The sequence below is a fragment of the Artibeus jamaicensis genome, unplaced genomic scaffold (genome assembly GCF_021234435.1).
Source record: "Artibeus jamaicensis isolate MK-2021 breed Jamaican fruit bat unplaced genomic scaffold, CSHL_Jam_final scaffold_916, whole genome shotgun sequence".
Taxonomy (NCBI): Eukaryota; Metazoa; Chordata; class Mammalia; order Chiroptera; family Phyllostomidae; genus Artibeus; species Artibeus jamaicensis.
This window is the reverse complement of record NW_026522059.1, coordinates 39,019,655-39,040,110: the sequence shown is the minus strand read 5'-3', so window position 1 is coordinate 39,040,110 and position 20,456 is coordinate 39,019,655. Positions and strand designations below refer to the sequence as shown.

At 35.5% G+C, this 20,456-nt stretch overlaps 1 protein-coding gene across 1 annotated transcript in view; it reads left to right on the top strand.

The window, feature by feature from the left end:
- The window catches only part of DNAJC5B (DnaJ heat shock protein family (Hsp40) member C5 beta), a 52,941-nt gene extending 40,300 nt beyond the window's left edge, over nt 1-12,641 (top strand). Inside the window, exon 4 of the mRNA XM_037148900.2 lies at nt 12,547-12,641. Coding sequence (XP_037004795.1) covers nt 12,547-12,641 — 95 coding nt within the window. The remainder of the gene's footprint in view (nt 1-12,546) is intronic.
- Nucleotides 12,642-20,456: the final 7,815 nt, after the last annotated feature.

The following is a 20,456-nucleotide window of genomic DNA, read 5'->3' as shown; positions in this document are numbered from 1 at the left end:
GAACTTGATACTTACTGACAAGGAAAGGGGGAAATGCCCCCAGAGCACAGAACTCTGCATTTAGAGTAAAGCCAATTGAAATGACAGAATGGCTAGAGCAAGGGTTTTACATTAATTATTTATTTATAATCTGTTTGCCATGCTACAGATTATACTGTGTTTAGAGATTTGGCCAGTACATAAAGATTACAACTAGAAATTTATTTTTTTATATATGAGTATTGATTTTTAAAAGAAATATTGCTAGCATCTCCTTCTTATACCATTTTTCCTGATTTTCCAGCAATGCCAAAATACAAAATGTAATAAAATTAATATAAGATAATCCCCTCTCTAGAATAAAAGTTGTATAATCTTAATACTTTATTGTTCCCCTATGCCTAACTAGACTAATAAAGAAGACTAATAAAGAAAGAGACTAATAACAGGAGTTAACCAGAGAAATATATTTCTGATTTGAATTCAGTGGCACCTCAACTTTCACATTTAAGAATATGTTATAAGATACTGTCCATATCTCTTAATACATAAAAATTCAAATTTGAAATATCAAATCAAACCCTTTTATAACTGATTTGTTTATTTAAAAAACATGAGAAATGTTTTCACCTGCTTTGAGATAATTTAATAATTATAGTTTTATAACTAAAGCTTATGATTTTTCTTGGATGTATTTTATTATGTGCATACTTCAAACATGCCTACTCCTTGACACCAGCTAAAGCCTAAGATACTTTTTAATACTGTAACATGGTACCTATCTCTGAGAGGAGTGGTACAGAGTGGGATTTGGTAGTAGAGAGGGAGGATTTACTTAGGTTATTGTGTCTCTTTCAACCATAAGAAGGGGTATAATTTAGCTTCTATCACTAATAAATGAAGGGGGAAACATTAAAAACAGCAGTATCTTAAATATACATTGGAAATGATAGGATTTGAAAGTTGATTCTCATCTTTATCTCAAAATAAAAAAGTATTTGTAATGGAATTCTAGGAACACAGGAATTTTATTATTCTTATGCATCAATCAGGAGTAAATATAAGAGAGATAGTTTCTTGGTGGTGAGGGAGTACCCATCCTCCTTTATTTGTCTTGGAAACTTGAGAGATAAATGTAACTTCCCTTCCTTTCAAATGTTCACGAATTAGATTCTATACTTTTGTGTTAGTAGAAGCCCATAATATAATCAAAATTCTACTACCTATGAGGGCTTTATAGACCATCTTGAGATAGAACTCCACTCCCTGGGACTGTGTGTGTGTGTCAGACACACACACACACACAGATGGAGAGAGAGAAAGACAGAGAGAGAGAGACAGAAAGACAGAGAGAGAACGGACAGATAAGAGCATAAATGGGAACTAGTTATCTCTGAACACCCTGGCACAGCAAACCAAAAATACAAGAGATAAATTCATTCTTTCCAAGCTGAAGGCAATAGATTGAAAACTCCTAGTTAAACCCTAAAAATTTCTTGTGGAGTCATGATTTCCTAATTTTTTTTGAAGAAGAGAGAATAAAAGAGAATAAAGTATCTAAAGGAGGAGATTTTACAGTGCTGACCATGGTTCTAAAAATGTGAAACTCAGTGCATAGCAAATTTTGTTGATTGCTTAATTGTTCTAGCTAATCACCTGGTTGAAACTCAAATGAATTCACAGCCACTGAGCTTAAGAGACCATATGGCTTAAAATTAGCCTCTTGTTCTTAGCCAAGATATTGAGACATTTACTATATTTTCTGTTCAGCATTTATCACACATAACTGACCAAGAAAAGGGCACCAAGGAGGATACTAAATTCATCCTTATTTTCACCAATCTCTACTCCTCTTCCTCCTCCCTTTCCCCAATCAGAATGGATTGATTTTTAAAAATGATTCATGGAACATAATTCTTGCAATTAGTCCAAAGTCCTTTGCTACTTCTTTATGTGAAAATACCAAGTAAACATCATCAAGTTCATGGGCCAGGGGAGCAGGACAAGTGACTCACTCAGAATGTTATCCCAGAAGCAGCTCAAAGTGGACCCAAAGCTTCTACAGTTTTTGGCTGCCAAGGTTCAGTGAGCAATTTTACTAAGCAGGTTTTGTCAAGATTGTTTTTTAATAGCAAACATTAATTGAGCTTGTAATATTTGCCTGGCACTATGCTAGGTACTAGAGAAAAGACCTGGTGCCTGCTGTCTTGGACCTTAGATTCCAGCAGAGAAAATGGGGAGAAAAATATTCAACAAATATTCACACACAGAGTTACTTAATACGAGGTGTAAGAAGCCCACCAAAGGAGGATCACAGAGGTTGTGAGAGAGAACACCAATCTGTTTTCTGCTCTATGGTTTTGCCTATTCTGGACATTTTATATAAATGGAATCATACAATATTTGTCCTGTTGTGTCTAGCTTCTTTCATTTAGTATGTTTTTAGGTTCATCCACATTGTAGCATGTATCAGTACTTCATTCCTTCTTATGGCTGAATAATATTTCACCTTTCCTCTACTTTCTTGCATTCTTCTCCCCAGAACCTTCTGGGTTTCTTGCAAGTCCTTTCCCCCTTTTCCTAGTTCAGTCTTACCACCCTTCCTCTTCTCTGGCAAACTCTCAGGATTCCTGATGCTTTTCATCTATCACACTTAATTTTGATGGTATGGGCCTTTGAGCAGATTTCAGTTTGGGGTTATTTGCAAATATAATCTCTGCACAACTTCTGCTTCATTCAATTCCTTTTTAAATCTATTTAATAGAACAGCCGAGCGTAACAACATCTGACATCAGCCTTAACCTTACATGTAGAGTACCATTCACCACCTTATCTGCAAGATACATGGAGATACTGTGCCAAATGCTTTGCCATACTTACCAAGAGATTAACCAATCAATGCATTATCTGTAAGGGCAATTTTCATTTGGTTAACTTTGCCATAACCATGCTTGTAGATTAATTCATTTACTGACTTCAGGTTTGGGTACCCCCATTCAATGTATGGTTCCAGAATCCTCAGCATGTTAACTGAAGCCTTGTTGAGCTTAACAAAGGTGCCATTGAAGATCTGGCAATGGCACAGATGTTGCAGCACCTTGCAGAACTTTGTGCTCACACTGCTGATACCTCTGATCCTGATGACAATACCAGTTTGGGTTCTACAGGTACATGGAGGTTACCAGCTTTTCTTGCCATCTCTAACCATTTGAATCTCAGTTCTGTACATCTGCCTATGTTCCTTGTGAGAGTGCTTAGGTTTTTCATAGATAAGCTTCCTCCTCCTTGCCTTTCAAAGTATTTTTTGGGCAAACTTCTTTCACAGGCATTCAGTCTTCAGCTTGCAAAATTCCTTCACTTTTTCTTAAGGGTTTCTGGTACAATGGGGACCTTCTTCTCTTCTGCACCCTTCGTGGTTCCAGCCTGAAAAGAGCTGATATCTTTTTCTATGACTTTGGATTTTGTTATTGCTCTTATCTTTTTAGATCCACATATAAGTGATATCATATAGTATTTATCTTTCTCTGACTTATTTCACTTAGCATAATGCTTACAAGATCCATCCATGATATCATAAATGTCAGGATCTCCTTCTTTATCCATTCACCGACTGATAGACACAGTTTATTTCCATCCATATTTTGTGTTGTAATGTAATCATTTTTATTACTCTTTTTAGTGTTACAACTATACATTTACATTTCTAATCAGTATTTTGCTTGGTTTTGCATATTTTTACTGGTTTATCAATTTACTTTTATTTTTATTTATTATTGAAGTTATATTTTATTGATTATGCTATTATTGTACCAATTCTTCCCCCATTACCCTTCCAGCAAGTATCCCACACTCCCTCAGGTAATTCCCCCACCATTGTTCATGTCCATGGGTTTGTATATAAATTCTTTGGCTACTCTTACTTCCTACACTGTACTTTACACCCCCATGGCTGTTCTGTAACTACCTATTTGTACTTCTTAATCTTCTTAATCCCCTCACCTCTTCACACAGCCCCCTTCTATCTGGCAAACATTAAAATGCTCTCCATATCCACGATTCTGTCTCTGTCCTTCTTGTTTGCTTAGCTTGTTTTTTAGACTCAATTGTTGTTCGATTATTTACTTATAGTTATTTTATTGTTCATAGTTTTGATCTTTTTCTTAAATAAGTCCCTTTAATATTTCATATAGTAATGGTTTGGTGATGATGAATCCCTTTAGTTTTTTCCTGTCTGGAAAGTACTTTATCTGCCCTTCCATTCTAAATGACATTTTTGCTGGGTTCAGCAATCTTGGCTGTAGGTCCCTGCTTTTCATGACTGGATATTTCTTGCCCAACCCTTCTATCCTGCAAAGTTTCTTTTGAGAAATCATCTGACAGTATCATGAGAACTCTCCTGTAGGTAACTAAACTGCATTTGTCTTCCTGTTTTTAAGATTCTCCCTTTACCTTTGGCATTTTAATTATGATGTGTCTTGGTGTGCTCCTCTTTGTATCCATTTTGTTTGGGAATCTCCGTGCTTCCTGGACTTGCATGTCTATTTCTTTCACCAAATTAGGGAAGTTTTACTTCATTATTTTTTAAAATAGATTTCCAATTTCTTTCTCTTTTCTCCTTCTGGCACCCCTATGATGTGAATTTTGGAATGTGTAAAGTTGTCTCAGAGGCTGCTTACACTATCCTCATTTTTTTTTTTTGGATTCTTTCTTCTTCTTCTTGTTCTAATTGGTTGTTTTTTACTTCCTTACATTCCAAATCATTGATTTGGTTCTCGGCTTCATCCATTTTACTGTTATTTCCCTGTAAATTGTTCTTTATTTCAATTAGTGTATCCTTCATTTCTGACTGGATCATTTTTTTGTGCTGTTGAGGTCCTTATTAAATTCCTTGAGAACCCTTATAACCAGTGTTTTGAACTCTGCATCTGATAGATTGCTGATCTCTATTTTTAGTTCTTTTTCAGGAATTTTCACCTGTTCTTTTATTTGGACCATGTTTCTTTGTCTCCTCACTTTGGCAGCTTGCTTGTGTCTGTTTGTGTGTATTAGGTAGAGCTGCTTTGACTCTGTGTCTTGGTAGTGTGGCCTAATGTAGTAGGTGCTTGTAGGGTCCAAGGTCACAGCCTCCCATATCACCCAAGCTGTTTACTTGAGGTGTGCCCTTCATGTTGGCTAAGTATACCCTCCTCTTGTATTTGAGCCTTGATTGCTGTTGGCAAGTCAATGGGAGAGATTTACCTAGGCCAGTTAGTTGCAAGGACTGGCTGTGACCACTGACCACCAACCTTCACCCTTTGTGGAGGATCAGCTGTTCAGGTGCCAGGTGGTGGTTCTCTGACATAGTTTGTAGCTTTCCATGGAATATGCAGGCTCTGGGGTTTCCTGAGTGATGCAGGCCAATGTCAGCTCCCACCTGGGTTTGTTCAGGCCCACTTGAATGATCTATTAAGCTATGATGGCTGCTACTTCTGCTGGGCTTGGAGGTCCCCAGGGAAAGCCAAGCTGTGAATCCAGGCTGGCTGCTACTAGTGCCATGCCTGGGGCCACTTAGCAAATTGTATGAAGGCTGGGGGCTTACTTCAGCCAGCTCTTGTCTGTTTGATAAGGATTTAGGAAGTCATAAAGCATGAGCCTAGACCAGCCATTCACATAGAAAAGTCACAGTTAACATTTTGGGTGAGTCCGTAATTTGGATCTGATGGATTCTCAGGGGATCTCTAGGGCAGGGCATATAGTGTTAGCAAGTTTCTGGAATCTCAGTTATGGCACCCACCTGCTGGCTCTGTGACTGTGTGGGGAGGCCTCAAAAAAGGCAAAATGGCTTCTGCTTGCCTTTTTGTCTGGGAGAAAGTTGTTCCCTAGCTACTGCTTTGATGCTAGACGCTTCATTTCCTCTCTGTATGCCACGGGTACTTTTCAGACTGCTACCCCAGTACAGAAGCTCAGAGGGGGTGAGTCTGAATAAGTCCATGTATGGGTTCTTTAAAGAGAACTGCTTGGGACCTCAGTAATTTCTTCCACCAACTCAATCCCAGCTAGTTTTTGCAGCCAAAAGTTATGGGGACTTATCTTCCTGGCCCTGGAACCTTTGGCTGGGGGTCTGGGACTCCTCACTCCCAAGATATCCCTTCTGAATTTTTATGTACTACATGTGGATGTGGGACCAGCATGTCGCACATCTCCACCCTTTGTATGAGTCTGGATGGAGGTGGTTTCTTTAACTCCATAGTTGTCAGACTTCTATTCAACTCTTTTTTTCTGATGGTTCTGAGTGATGGTTGTTCTATATTTTAGCTGTAATTTTGATGTGGTTGTGTGAGGAGGTGAGCCATGTTTACCTATGGCATCATTTTGACTGGAAGTTGGTTTTGCATATTTTTGAACTCAAATGAACAGACTTATACTAAACAATTGTCCCTGTACTTGCTTTTATTTTTTACTCAATATCATATTTCTGAGAGACACACACTATCTTTCATTCATTTTCAATGTTGTGTAATATTCTTCTGTAATAACACCCATAATTTATTCTACTGCTAATGGATATTTGGGTAGTTTCACTTTTTTTTTTGCCACCGCAAACAGTGCTGTTATGAATGTTCTTATATATCTCTCCCAGTGCATAAATGCTAGAATTTTCTAGGTACATATATATACAGGAGTAAAATATCTTAAAGAGTATGTGCATCTACAAATTATTAGATAAGGCCAAGTTGTTTTGCAGAGTTGTAGCATTAATTTCTATTCCCACTAATAGTTAATGGGAGTTTCTGTTATTCCACATTCTTGCCAACCCTTGACATCACCAGATGTGCCCCAGCCTGGTGGCTGGCAAATGGTATACCATTGTGGTTCTAATTTTTAGCTCTTCTATTACTAGTAAAGTTGGACATCTTTTCATATGTGTTTTTGTCATTTAGATTTATCCTGTAGTGAAGTGCCTATTTATATCTTTTGCATATTTTTTTTATGTCATCTGCCTTTTACTTACTGATCGTTTTTTAATACTTGGGTATTAACTGTGTTGATTATATTTGTTTATAATACCATCTCCTGGTTTATGCTTGATATTTCACTTTTTATGGTGTCTTCTGATAAGCCAAAGTTCCTAATTTTAATGTAGTCATAATATCAAAATTTGCATTTATGTTTAATAATTTTTGTGTTTTGATTAAAAAATCTTTTCCTATCCCAAGAAAATAAAGGTGTTCTATATGGTCTTCTCAAAGTTCTATAATTTTGTTTTTCACATTTACATGTTTAATCACCTATAATTGATTTTTGCATATGGTAATATAGGATTCCAATTTTTTCCCATATAAAATTAAAACTGCCCCAGCATACTGACTTCTAGTCTTGATTTTGGTATATATTAACTATATATATGGAATACTTTCTGGGCTTTCTGTTCTGGTTCATTGATTATTTTGTCTATCTGTATGCAATATGAGACCCATTTGTAACAATTTCTAATTTTGTAACAATTTCTAATTTAGGAATCTTAGTGTTATTGGAATCTTAGGAAAGATTCCTAAGAAGGCTTTTATCTAGCCTTTTTAATTTTTTGTTGAGAAGAGTCTCATTATCCTTGGCTTTTTGCTTTTCCATATGAATTTCAGAATCAGCTTTGTAAAGTTCTTTAACACAAGTTTGTTAAACAAAACTTTGGGATCTTGCTTAAAATTTCAGTGACACTGTATATCAGTTAGGTACAAGTGACATCTTTTAAAATGTGAGGTTCTAATATGTTACATTTGTATATGTCTCCATTTATTTGGGTCTCTTTATTGGCTTTCATTAAAGATAATCATATATCTTTGGTGACATTTATTCATGAATACTTTAAATGTTTTAACACAATTATAAATTTAAAAAGGGTATAAATATTAGTTTCTACTTGTTTTTGGTATATAAAAATGTACTTTTTAAACGTTGATTTTGAAAAATATTGATTTTGAATCTGAGATATTAGCTAAACTCTATTTCTAATTATTTATCTATAGTGATAGTTTTAATTTTTTCCCATCCTTGACCATCTTTTTCTTTTTCTTGCCATTCTGTTTTCTGAAACCACTAAGTGAAATGTTGAAGAGAAAATGCTTTCAAGATTGCATCAAAATTATAAGGTTTGCTGTAGGTTTTTGAGCAGGTTAAGAAACTTGTCTTTCTATTCCTAGTTTGTCAGAATGTGATATGATGGGTGTGAAATTTTATCAAATCATTTTTTATCAATTGAGATGGCCATGATTTTTCTATTTTAGCCTGATCATGTGAAGAATTACATGAATTGGTTTTCTAACCTTAAAACAATCTTCTATTCCTGAGATAAACCCAATATGTATCACTAGATTTATTTCTTCCTACAGAATTTTTTGGAGCCTTCTAGACAGTGAGATTGTAGAAATTTTAAATTGTTGATTCAATGGCCCTGGCTGGGTGGCTCAGTTGGTGGGAGTGCTGTCCTGTACACCAAAAGTTTGTGGGCTCAGACCTGGTCAGGGCACATACATAGGTTGCAAGTCTGATTCCTAGTTGGGGTGTGTCCCAATCACTGTTTCTCACATTGATATTTCTCTCTCTCTCTCTGACTCTCTCTCTCTCTCTCTCTCAAATCAATAAATATATCCTTGCATGAGGATTAAAAATATTGATTCAATGTATTTAATGTGTATAGGCCATTTAGGATCCTTTCTTCTTTATTAAAAATGGTTCTTCAAAATTTCCTATTACTTTTTATTCATCTGTAGAATCTACATTACTGTCCCATTTTTACTCTTTACATTGGTTATTTCTGCTTTCTTTTTTAGCCATGCTTGCCAGAGATTTGAAAATTTTACTCTTCTCAGATGAATTACTTTTGATTTTATTGATTCTCTTATCTATTTGTTTCTACTAAATTTTTGTTATCTTAATTTATTCTGTTGTTAATTTTCTAACTTCTTACCTTTTATACTTCTTTTTCCCCACTTTTTATACTTATTAATATTCAAACTTTTTTTCTTTCTTGATAATAAGCTATTAGGCTATAATTTTTCCTGTAAGTACCAGTCTGGCTTCACACACACACACACACACACACACACACACACACACATTCTTACGTTATTCTAATAATCTGAGTTCAAAATATTTTCTAACTTCCATTATGATTTTTCTTTGACTTATAACTTAGGCTTATACATGTCTTAATTTGTAAACCTATGCAGGTTTTCCAGGTTCTTTATTGTTCATATCTAACTTAACTGTGTTGTGACTAGAGAATGTGGACATATAATACTTTGGAATGTCTTGAGGATTACTTTACAGTGGAGAACTTAATTTTTATAAATGTTCAAAACACATTACTTCAAAACAGTACATTCTGCTTTTACTAGGTTAACTGTTCTGTATATGACTATTAAACAAAGCTAATTTATCGTATGTATTACTTTGCTAGAGCTTCCATAACAAAGTACCAGACTGAGTGGTTTGAAGACAGAAATTTATTCTCTCAAAATTCTGAATGTTAGAAGTCAAAGATTAAGGTGTCATAGGGTTGGTTTCCTCTGAGGCCTCTCTTCTTGTCCTGTAAGATGGTCATTTTCTCCCTGTGTCTTCACATGGTCTTAACCTCTGTGTCTGTGTCTTAATATCCCATTCTTATAAGGACATCATTAGATTAAGCATCACCCAGAGGACTTCATTTGAACTTAAATTAACTCTTTAAGACCCTCTCTTCAAATATGGTCACATTCTGAGGTACTGATGGTTAGAACTTCAACATATTTTTTTTGGTAGGAGGAGAACAGATATAACATTATACTTTTAAAATTCTTTATTCTCATAACATTTTTTCCTTGCTTCATTAGTCAGTTACTGAGAGAAGCATTAAAATATTCCACTGTGATAATGGATTTTCTATTTCTCTTAAAGTTCTGTCAATTTTTGCTTCATATTTTTGAGATTCTGTTTTTAATATATATGAGTTCAGAATTCTTATAGGTATTTGGTGTACTGAACATTTATTATATACTTACCATCTGCTGATGCTCTTTGTCTTGTATGTTTTTTGTCTGTTTAAATATAGTTATATTAACTTTATTTTTGTTAGTATTTGTGTGGTAAATGTTTCATCCTTTAATTTTCAACTATTTTGTCCTTATGTTCTTTCATGTGTTTTCAGTCTGATAGTATTTTTCTTTTAAACAGATTATTAAGTTCTTTGTTTTTCTTATAATTAATGTTTTAAAAAATTTTAATACCAACTTACTCTTTTGTGAGAGATAGTATAGCATAGTCTTTAAGAGAACAAACTCTAAGAAATACTGACTACATTTGAATACCAAATTCTATCACTACCTGTGTAACTAGGTAGTAACTGTATAACTACCTTAAGTAGTCTTTCGTTTAGTTTCCTTTACCATAAAATAGCTATAATAATAACTCTGCCTTGTAGTGTTGTTATTAAGCAAATTAATGTACCTAAAGTGCTGAGAACAATGCCGGGCACATAATAGGTACTTTATTTATTTATTTATTTATTTATTTATTTATTTATTTATTTATTTCATTGTTATAATTATCATTTTAATAATTTTTCTCTTTTCTTTCCTTTTTTTCTTTCTTTTATATTGATAGAATATGTTTTTATATTCCACTTATTTCTCCCCTCCAGTTTTAAAATTCTATTTTCTGTTCATTCTTTTAGGGGTACCCTAAAAATTTATCAAATATACTTAAGTTATCAAAGTTTAAAGTTCTTATCTTTACCCTCTCTTGAAAAACACTAGAACTTTATAGCACTTTAACTCTGATCATCTTTATTTTGATTTATACACTGTCATTTAGTCTAGTTTTACTTGATTTTAAACCTCATGAATTATTATTATTCTTGCTTTATATAATCAATAATAATTTAGTTTTATACACATATCCATTATTTTCTTTACTAATCATTTTTTTCTATAACATAAATTTTTAATCTGGTAACAATTTCTGCTTGAATTATAGCTTTTAAATTTTGTCTGCTGATGGCACTATTTTTGTCTTTATTGTCTGAAAATACTCACATATCATGCTTGAAAAAATAAATGTAACAATAATAGGTTTTGTAAACAAATTTAGATTGATAGATATCTTCTTTTAGCATACTGAAAATAAAATGCCATAGTTTGTAGCTTCCATATTTACTATTGCAAAGTAAGACTGCTTTTAAAACCATTGTCTTTGGTGTTCTTCAATGTTACTAAAATGCTTTAAATACAAGTTACCTTTTAATTTGTCCTGGATGGTTCTTAAACCTGTGGATTAATGTCTTTCATCAGTTCTAGAAAATTTTCAGTTATTATATCTTTAAATATGCCTCTACTCTTCATTTCTTTATGGAAGTCTTATTACATATGTTAGACCTAATCATTCTATTTTTAATGCCTTTTAACCTCTTTTATATTCTGCTTATTTGTTTTTCTGTTTCATGATGATTAACCCCCTCAGATGTTTTCCATTGCCCTAATTCTCTCTTTAGCTATTAAAACTATTCATAAAGGTTTTAAAATTTCAGATGTTTCTATCACTAGAAGTTATTTTTATTAATTTCAAAATGTATTTGATCATTTAAAAACAAACCTTTTTTTAATATATTCTGTATCTGGTAGGTACAGGATTTGAAGTCTTTCTGGGTCTGATTTGGCCTTCTGTTGTTCCTACTGGCTCTCACTTAGTATGTATTGTTTCTATGTGTAATTTTTCCTCAATCTCTCTCTCTCTTCCTCCTCCTCCTCTCCATCCTCCTTTTCCTTCTTCTCCTCCTATATCCTATTTCCTCTCTCCTATTTGTTTTTACTATGAGGTCATGTTTCTTAAAATTTTCAGTGATTCGCTGAGGCCTCATTTGGTGGGGCCATTCATTTCTGCGAATTCCTTGGGAGCACATTTTGCACTGGGCCACTTCAAACAAAATTATCAGCTGAGCTTTCTTAGAACACACAGGTATTATAAATTCAGTCAGTCTGTCAATTTGTCTGCTCATTGGCTTGCCATTGAATATTTTTAGGGGAACTCTTTCTTCCCTCAATCCAACACTAAAACTCAAGACTAACAAATTTCCTTGTAGATTAGAAGTATGGTGATTTAAAAAGACCATAACCTTTCAGGTATTAGATTTATGTAGGGAGCTTCTTATTATACTCTTCACTTAAGCAAACTCTTAGTTTTGACATCTCTCCCAACCAGGGCCTTATATACAATTGTGCACTGCACTAATCTGGGGAGCATTTTTCATATAATTATATGCTAAAGTCTATATGACATATATAGTGGGCCTATCCTCATTTCCACAAGATGGTAAAAACTAGACTAAGTTCAGCAATTGCCTCAAACTGAAAGCTGAGTTCAGCACTTTGGTTTTATATTTATACAACTGATGGAACTTAAATGAGTAGTGTCTCTTCCCTGCTGAAGTTCTCAATAGCTGATGTATTATACTGATTTGCCAATCATCACTTCAATTAAAATATATACCACTTGAGCCATTAAAGAAAACATAGTATGACAAGAGGGTGCTTATTGCTTTGCTTTGTTTATTTTTAGATTTGGACTTTCCAGTTGTTCTCCAGCCTACAAATGCAAATGAGAAAACACAGCTTATCAGAGAAGGAGCTCGAAGTTATTGCACAGATTCTTAATACTGAGTCCTTGGAGGGTCCACGGTACTTCCTCTTGGTTCAGCCGTGTCTCCAGGTGGTCATGGGGAGAGGATATGGGGCATGGAATACTGTGAACTTTTCCACATTTGTACCTTATTTTTAGGTTAGGGAAAGATAACTTTCCCTACATAACTTTCTCAGTATGCAGACTTACTCTTTGAGTAGAATTGCTAATGAAACATTCCATTTCAGCAAATAAAGGCATGAAGAATTGTTTTATGCTCCTTGCATAAGGTATGAAAGTGGCACTGGGCAGGCTTTGTGAGCCTTTCCTTTATGTGAGCCAGACCTCATTCCTTACACACTAAAATAGTATTCCAAAACAGAGGCAGCTTTTCATCCATATAACTAAATGCAATAATCATATCTGCCATAAGTATCATCAGCATAATATACTTAGAATTTAGGAGGAATTTTTCATTTGTAGAGATTTTTCCCTGTCAACATTCAATATGGCTATAGAAATGTTTCAAGAGGCAGAAAGAAATTATTAGATAGAAAAGCAAGCCATATTGTTTTAAAGTATACATTGGAAAGATTTTAGATTTTAATTTACTGAAACTGACAAGTAAAACCAGAAAGAAAGAGGTTTCTTATGTGCTTTTAGTTTTGCATAAAAACAAAAACAAAACTCCAACCTGGTTAAATGTTATAAATGATCCAGAAAATCATTCTGAGCCCAAATTAGTTCCAAACAATGTGTTGACAATTTTTAAGCAAAAATAATTTCTGCACAACTGACCTAGATTAGCTTGACTAAAGAAAAAAAAATGAGGTAAAGCATAGAATTCTAAATTTTATAGCCTAAACTGAGAGGCATATCACTTATCTCATTTTTGGTGGGATTAATTACATTGACCAGAAAATGTTTACCTTCATGCATGTTAAACATTTAACCTTAGAGGTCATCTTTGCATTTACTTATTTGATCCTAATATTTATTATGTGGTGGAATCGATGTGCTATTCATGAATAGTGCAGCAACAAAAGTGCTTGTTTTGCAAGGTCTTTCTTAGATCTTTATATAACATTGCATTTTTCAAGATCTTGTTATGTTTTATATGATATTATGAAATGCCCTTTTCTTTTTTCTTTCTTCCTCATTCCCCTACCACCAAATTAGAATTAATTGAGGTAAATATACTTTGTGAAAATTGGTGTGATACCTCTAACTGTTCTGATGTTATTAAAACTCTGTTCTAATTCTTGAGTTGCTGGATTTTTTAAAATCAAAATAATCAAGTAGAAAGAGCCCTGGTGTAAAGGTTAAGAAACTTTCTAATTTAAGTTCCTGCTAATTAGCCCTTTGACCAACTAAGATGAGAATAATATGGCTAATCTCCCTGTGACTCTGTTTTCGTATCTGCTGTCATCTTCAATAAGACCATGTGAAAAAGGTAAGATGAAAGAACTCTGAAAAGTCAAGTGTTTAGCAAATATAAAGCAGTCTTACACCAATTTGTATATATGTTGATTCACACAGGAAAATGTAATGTGAACTTATTTTATAAACTCTCACCAAACAAGACTCATGAAGATACCCAACACTATCAGCCCCAATGAGGAGCTCAGAACTTGAGACAAATAGGCCCACCTGTGGATAATTGGATCCACTACATTTCCTTCCCAAGGACTGAAAGCAAAGGTCAGGCCTATTTTTAAGTAACGATCTGCACATAACAAAGCTCATCTTCTCTTTCTCTCCTAAACCTCATTTTTCTCTGTCACATGGAATGTTTTACTTCCACTCCCAGCTTGTCCAGAGAGCTGGTGCAAGAGTGTCTAAAATGAGAACAGGGCATGAATCAGATTCAGAATGAGATGGTGAAATTAAATTCCTGAGTGGGTCCTGACCAATATTTCCCACAAAGGGCCAGTTTCTAGTTACAATGATGTATGACAAATGCAAGCACACAATGTCTATGAATGAGGAAACTGATTTCACAGAATATCCTTTAGCTACACAGACACAAGGATCAACTCTTAATCCTTAAGGAGGGGCCACTTAAACATCTGTGGGAGTCAACAAGTGCTGTCACTTGGAATCACCAGCAGTTATTCTGAACTCACAAGCATCTTAGCTGAGAAACATCAAGGAAATAAGGAACATGATGCCTATGATCTTTAGCAATGGTTGCAATGGCCCTGGTTCATGCAGGCTCAAATGAACCACCCCCTTCAGTGGCTCACTACCTGTTCCTGGCCTCCAGGCTACTAGAATAGGAGACTTCACATAAAGTTTCATAGGTCATCCATTCATCTCTTGCTGTGTTATATTAGAATATAAAAAAATATGCATTTTCATTTACCAAAATATACACTTCTTAATTTTTGAGAATAAATGACATTCTATTTCAAATGGTATATAGGCTAAAACATATTTGATGTGGCCTAGCCTGGGAAATACACTTATCTGGCAATGCACTGAATGAACTTCTAATGTATGAAGAGAGTTCCAATTAAGGCTACATAATCTCTGTGCTAGATACCTTGGTATTACCTGTGGTAACAATGGCCCAAGATGTACCTGTTCTAATCCCCAGAACCTATGAATATACCACCTGTTGTGGTAAAAAGGACTTTGCAAATGTGATTATTAAGAACCTTGAGATGAGGAGATTATACTGAATTACCCAAGTGGGCTCAATCTAATCACATGGGTCCTTGAAAATTGGGAACCCTACCTGGCTATGGAGAAGGAGAGATGTGACTACAGAGAATGGTCAGGAAAATGCAATCAAGATCCAAGAATGGTCAGAGATATGACAAAGGTGGAAGAGAAAGGGGGGCATGAATCAGTGTATTCAGGCAACCTCCAATAGCTGAAAACCTCAAGGAAATGGATTCTCCACTAGAGCCTCTAGGAAGAAACACAGCAGTGTCACCACCTTGATTGTAGCCCAGAACACCATGTCAAACTTCTGACCTCCAGAAGTTTAATGCTAAATCAGTGTTCCTCACTTGTTTTTCCATTGTCCTTCTTATTCTATATTTCTTTTTATTCACTCCTTCATCCTGAGTCTCTTTAACCTCATTTTCTCCATCATCCCTTTCTCTTCCCTATTTCTTAGTACTCTATCTCCATTCCTGTACCCCCTCCCCCTTTCACTCCTACATTTCATCCATTTGACCCTCATTTCACTATGTTAGTCTCTCAATCTCTCTGCTCACCACTGTCAACTCTCTACCTTAAAACATTTACTGGTCTAGATAAACTGGACTATTGTGAACCTACCCAAATTTATGGGAGACGGAGAGATTGGAAATAGTCTGGGAAGCAGAATATTCTTAAAGAAGTGTCTCTTCCACTCTCACTTCAAACACAAATAATCACAATGCTAACAGGCAAAGAGGGAACAAAAGTACTTTTTAAATAATTCTCTGAGTGTATTGACAAATAGAAATAATTTACAGTGACCATATTCATTCTTTGAATGTATAGAAAGGTAATTTATTGAAGCATTAATTTTGTTTTGTCCTTAGTAGAAGACTCAAAAGAATGAGGGCTCTCCTACTGCATTTCATTTTAAAAAGGCCACTCTCTTGTTAGCATAGTCTTAGGGGTTAAAAACAAAGGTAGTCGGACACCTGCAAAATAAGCACCCAGGCTTTTGTTGAGGAGCTTGGGCTGTTAGAAGGGCCATTAGAAAGGTGTGTGCTGAAATGTGAGGAGGACAAGTATCCCCCATCACAAATGGCCTCTAGACTAAAGATGGGTTTGGGAGATCTTTGGGTGGGGAGGAGGGCAGGGTTCCTAGAGTAGCCCAGACTTGTGTCCCTAAAGGGAAGAGCCTCTATGATGAGATAACACTTGGACACCTGGGTGGCAAAATTAAGTCACAGCTTTGCAGCCATATGAAAGATTTTGTGCCCACATCTGGCCCCTCAAAGGAATCACACAGGGTTGGACAATAAGACCTTATAAAAAGGCTAGGACAAGATTAGGGGCTTCAAACTCAGGAGGACAGAGACATAGACCCTTGCAGACCCTTAACCAAAGAAAGGGGAGAGACTCTCAAAATCCGGCTGAGGTAAAATTTTTTCTGCCATGATAAACTACAGATCTGATTCAGAGTAAGATTAATTTAAAACATGGAGACTTCCCCCAGATTTTTTCTTAAATGTCATTTCTCCACAGGCATTACCAGTCACCCTACCTATAATTATAATATTTCTGCCTCACCCCTTCTCTATTTTTTCCCCTTAGTACCTTCCACCAACATAGTTTTAATCATGATTATTGTCTATCTCCAACACTACAAGGCCAAACATTTTTGTCTGTCTGTGTGTCCTGCTGAATTCTTGCTGCTTAAAACAGTGCCTGACATGGGACAAACAGTCGGGAAACACTTGTAAAATTAGTAAATTAACATATCATAGAAAAGGGAAATCCCTACTTCTAGAAAAGAAAAAGCTACCAGAATCCTTACTTTTTAGGGAGGCTTAGCATTGAATTAGTGGAAAAATTAATCTTAGCTTAAAACCCAATCAAACCTCTAACCTAATTTCAGAGTTTCTTTCTAAAAAAATTTCAGCAGCCTGCCCTCCCTTCTCACTGATATAAAGACAATTGTGCATTTCCAGGGCACCAGTCCTCCAAGCAGAGAAAGCCTCATCATCATCATCTCCAAAAGCCCCCCTTTTCCAGCCTGCAGCTTTCCTAAGCACCTGTCTTATTAGACTTTATTTTATTCCTGAGTAGTTCTAGACTACAAAGGGCCAGCAATTATACTTAGATAATCAGTTTCTGTAAAACAAATCCATTTCTAAATTGTAGATGGCTCAAATTAGCAGTGATTTCCAAAACTATCAATATATCTCTCATCTGTACTAAAAACACAGTAGGAAACTAATAAATACTTATTGGTTAATTGATTAATTCTCACAACATATGCCATTTCTTAGAAAAGCCTTTTTCCAAAAGGGTACATAAACATCTTCAGTGCAATACAACTTTCTGGAATTTTCACGCTGTTCTAGGGCTGTCCCCAAGAAGCAAAACTCAATTCCTAGAATCAAAGCAGCAGTTATTAGACAGCTGCTAACACATTCTACTCACCACTGGGCTGCCAATTGAGTTTTCTAATAGCTGAAAATCCATTTATGGACTTCTCCAGCGCTTGAGGGCCTTGTTCCCAGGTCCAGAAAGAGGGAATCTTACCTAGTGATGAATGTTTTTTTCTTTTACTTCTGAGTAATCTGCTCTGATGTCCAAGTCTCTCCACTCCTGAGATATCCAAATTCATCCATTTTCAAGTTTTCATCTATAATATACTTTCCTTCCTAGTGAAGAATAATTGGGGGAAATTTTTTAGGGCGTATTTTTACTTCAATCATGAAATTTCAACATTTTCCTAAAGTTTTTTAGAATGATCTATTTGTATATATGCATACATTAACTATTTACTAAGCTGTCATTTTCAGGAGAATTTATTATAATTTCAGAAAGCAATATTTTAAAGCTAACCTACGCTTAAAACTAACAAATGAAAGGGGACTTCTGGCCAAGATGGAGGCATAGGTGGATACACTTTACCTCCTTGCACAACCAAGAGAAGGACAACAACAAATTAAAAAACAAAAAACAACCAGAACTGCCAAAAAATTGAATTATATGGCAGTTCGACAACCAAGGAATTAAAGAAAAAACATTCATCTAGATGGGTAGGAGGGGCAGAGAGGGGCAGCCAGAGAGGAGAGGACTTATGGCAAGGCAACAGCTGGAGGACATGGGCAAGAGAGGTGGTGGCTGGCTTACCAGGTGGTCCCATATCTGCATGCAGATAAACCAGGAGGAAAACAGGAGCAGACAGACCATGCAACTCAAGGTTCCAGCACAAGGAAATAAAGCTTCAAAACCTCTGACTGAAAAAACCTGTGGGTCTTGAAGCAGCAAGAGAAACTCCCAGCCTCACAGGAGAGCTTGTTGGAGAGACCCATAGGGTCCTAGAACGTATGCAAACCTACTCACCTGGGAATCAGCACCAGAATGGTACAATTTGCTTGTGGGTAGTAGAGAAAGTGACTGAAAGCTGCTGGAGAGCAGAGCAAGTGGCACTGTTTCCTCTTGGACCCTTCCATCACATACAGCACCACAACACAGGGATGTGGGTTGCCCCACCTTGGTGAATACCTAAGGTTCTGCCCCTTACTATAAAACAGGTGGCCCAAATGAAAAAACAGATCAAAGCTCCAGAAAAAATACAACTAAGTGATGAAGAGATAGCTAACTTATTTGATGCACAGTTCCAAAACACAGGTAATCAGAATGCTCACAGAAATGGTTGAGTATGATCAGAAAATAGAGGAAAAAGTGAAGGCTATGAAAAGTGAAGTAAAGGAAAATGTACAGGGAACTAATGGTGATGAAAAGGAAAGCAGAACCAGAAAGAAGAAATACACATTCAACCAGAACAGAAGGAAGAAATAAGAATTCAAAAAAATTAGGAGAGGCTTAGGAACCTCTGGGACAAGCTTAAACATTCCATCATCTAAATCAGAGAGGTGCCAGAAGGAGAAGAGGAAGAGCAAGAAATTGAAAACTTATTTGAAAAAATAATGGAGAACTTCCCCAATCTGGCAAAGGAAATAGACCTCCAGGAAGTCCAGGAAGCTCAGAGAGTCCCAAAGAAGTTACGCCCAAGGAAGCACACACACAGGCACATCATAATTACATTACCCAAGATTAAAGATAAAAAGAGAATCTTAAAAGGAGCAAGAGAAAAGGAGACAGTTACCTACAAAGGAGTTCCCATAAGACTAGCAGCTGATTTTTCAAAAGAAACCTTGCAGGCAAGAAGGGGCTGGAAAGAAGTATTCCAAGTCATGAGAGGCAAGAAAATACATCCAAGATTACTCCATCCAGAAAAGCTATCATTTAGAATGGAAGGGCAGATAAAGTGCTTCCCAGATAAGGCAAAGGAGTTAAAGGGGTTCTTCATCACCAAACCCTGATTATATGAAATGTTAAAGGAACTTGCCTAAGAAAAAGAAAATAAAAAATAAGATCAGTAAAATGAACAAACTCAAAACTATCAACATCCAAAACTAAAAAAACAAAACCAAAAACTAAGCAAACAACTAGAACAGAAACAGATCCAGAGAAATAGAGATCACATGAAGGGTTATCAGTTCGGATGGGGAAGGGGGAGAAAACGGGAAAAGGCACAGGGAATAAGAAGCATAAATGGTAGGTACAAAATCGACAGGGGGAGGTTAGAAATAGTATGGGAAATGGAGAAGCCAAAGAACTAATATGTATGACCTAAGGACAAGAACTAATTCGGGGGAGAAGTATGGTAATGCAGGTGGGAGAAAGGTTCAGGGTGGAGGGGAATAAAGGGAGGAAAATGGGACAACTGTAACAGCATAGTCAGTAAAATATATTTTGAAAAAATAAATGAGAGTCATCAGGCAAGGAAAAATATTGTCTATATTGATTAAATTATTAGCATAACAGTTCCATATAAAATACCTTCATTTCAAAAGTTTATTGTAGTTAGCATAGAATTTATTTTTAAACACAATACATAGTATACTAAAAGATTAATTTAAACCACAACAACTTTACCTGAAATATTCATGTCATAAGAGGATAAAGTTTTAAAAGAAAAATTATTCACTTTCCTGCTTATTTTCTGCTTTTCTTAGTGCTCTCTCTTACCTTTCTCTCACATTCCTTCCTCCAAGCTAAAAGATTTGAAAGAAGGTGGAAAGTGATGACTTTTAGGATCATAGGTACATTTGTATTTGAAAAAGATGGTTCTTTCATAAATTAAAAATACGTCAAATGAA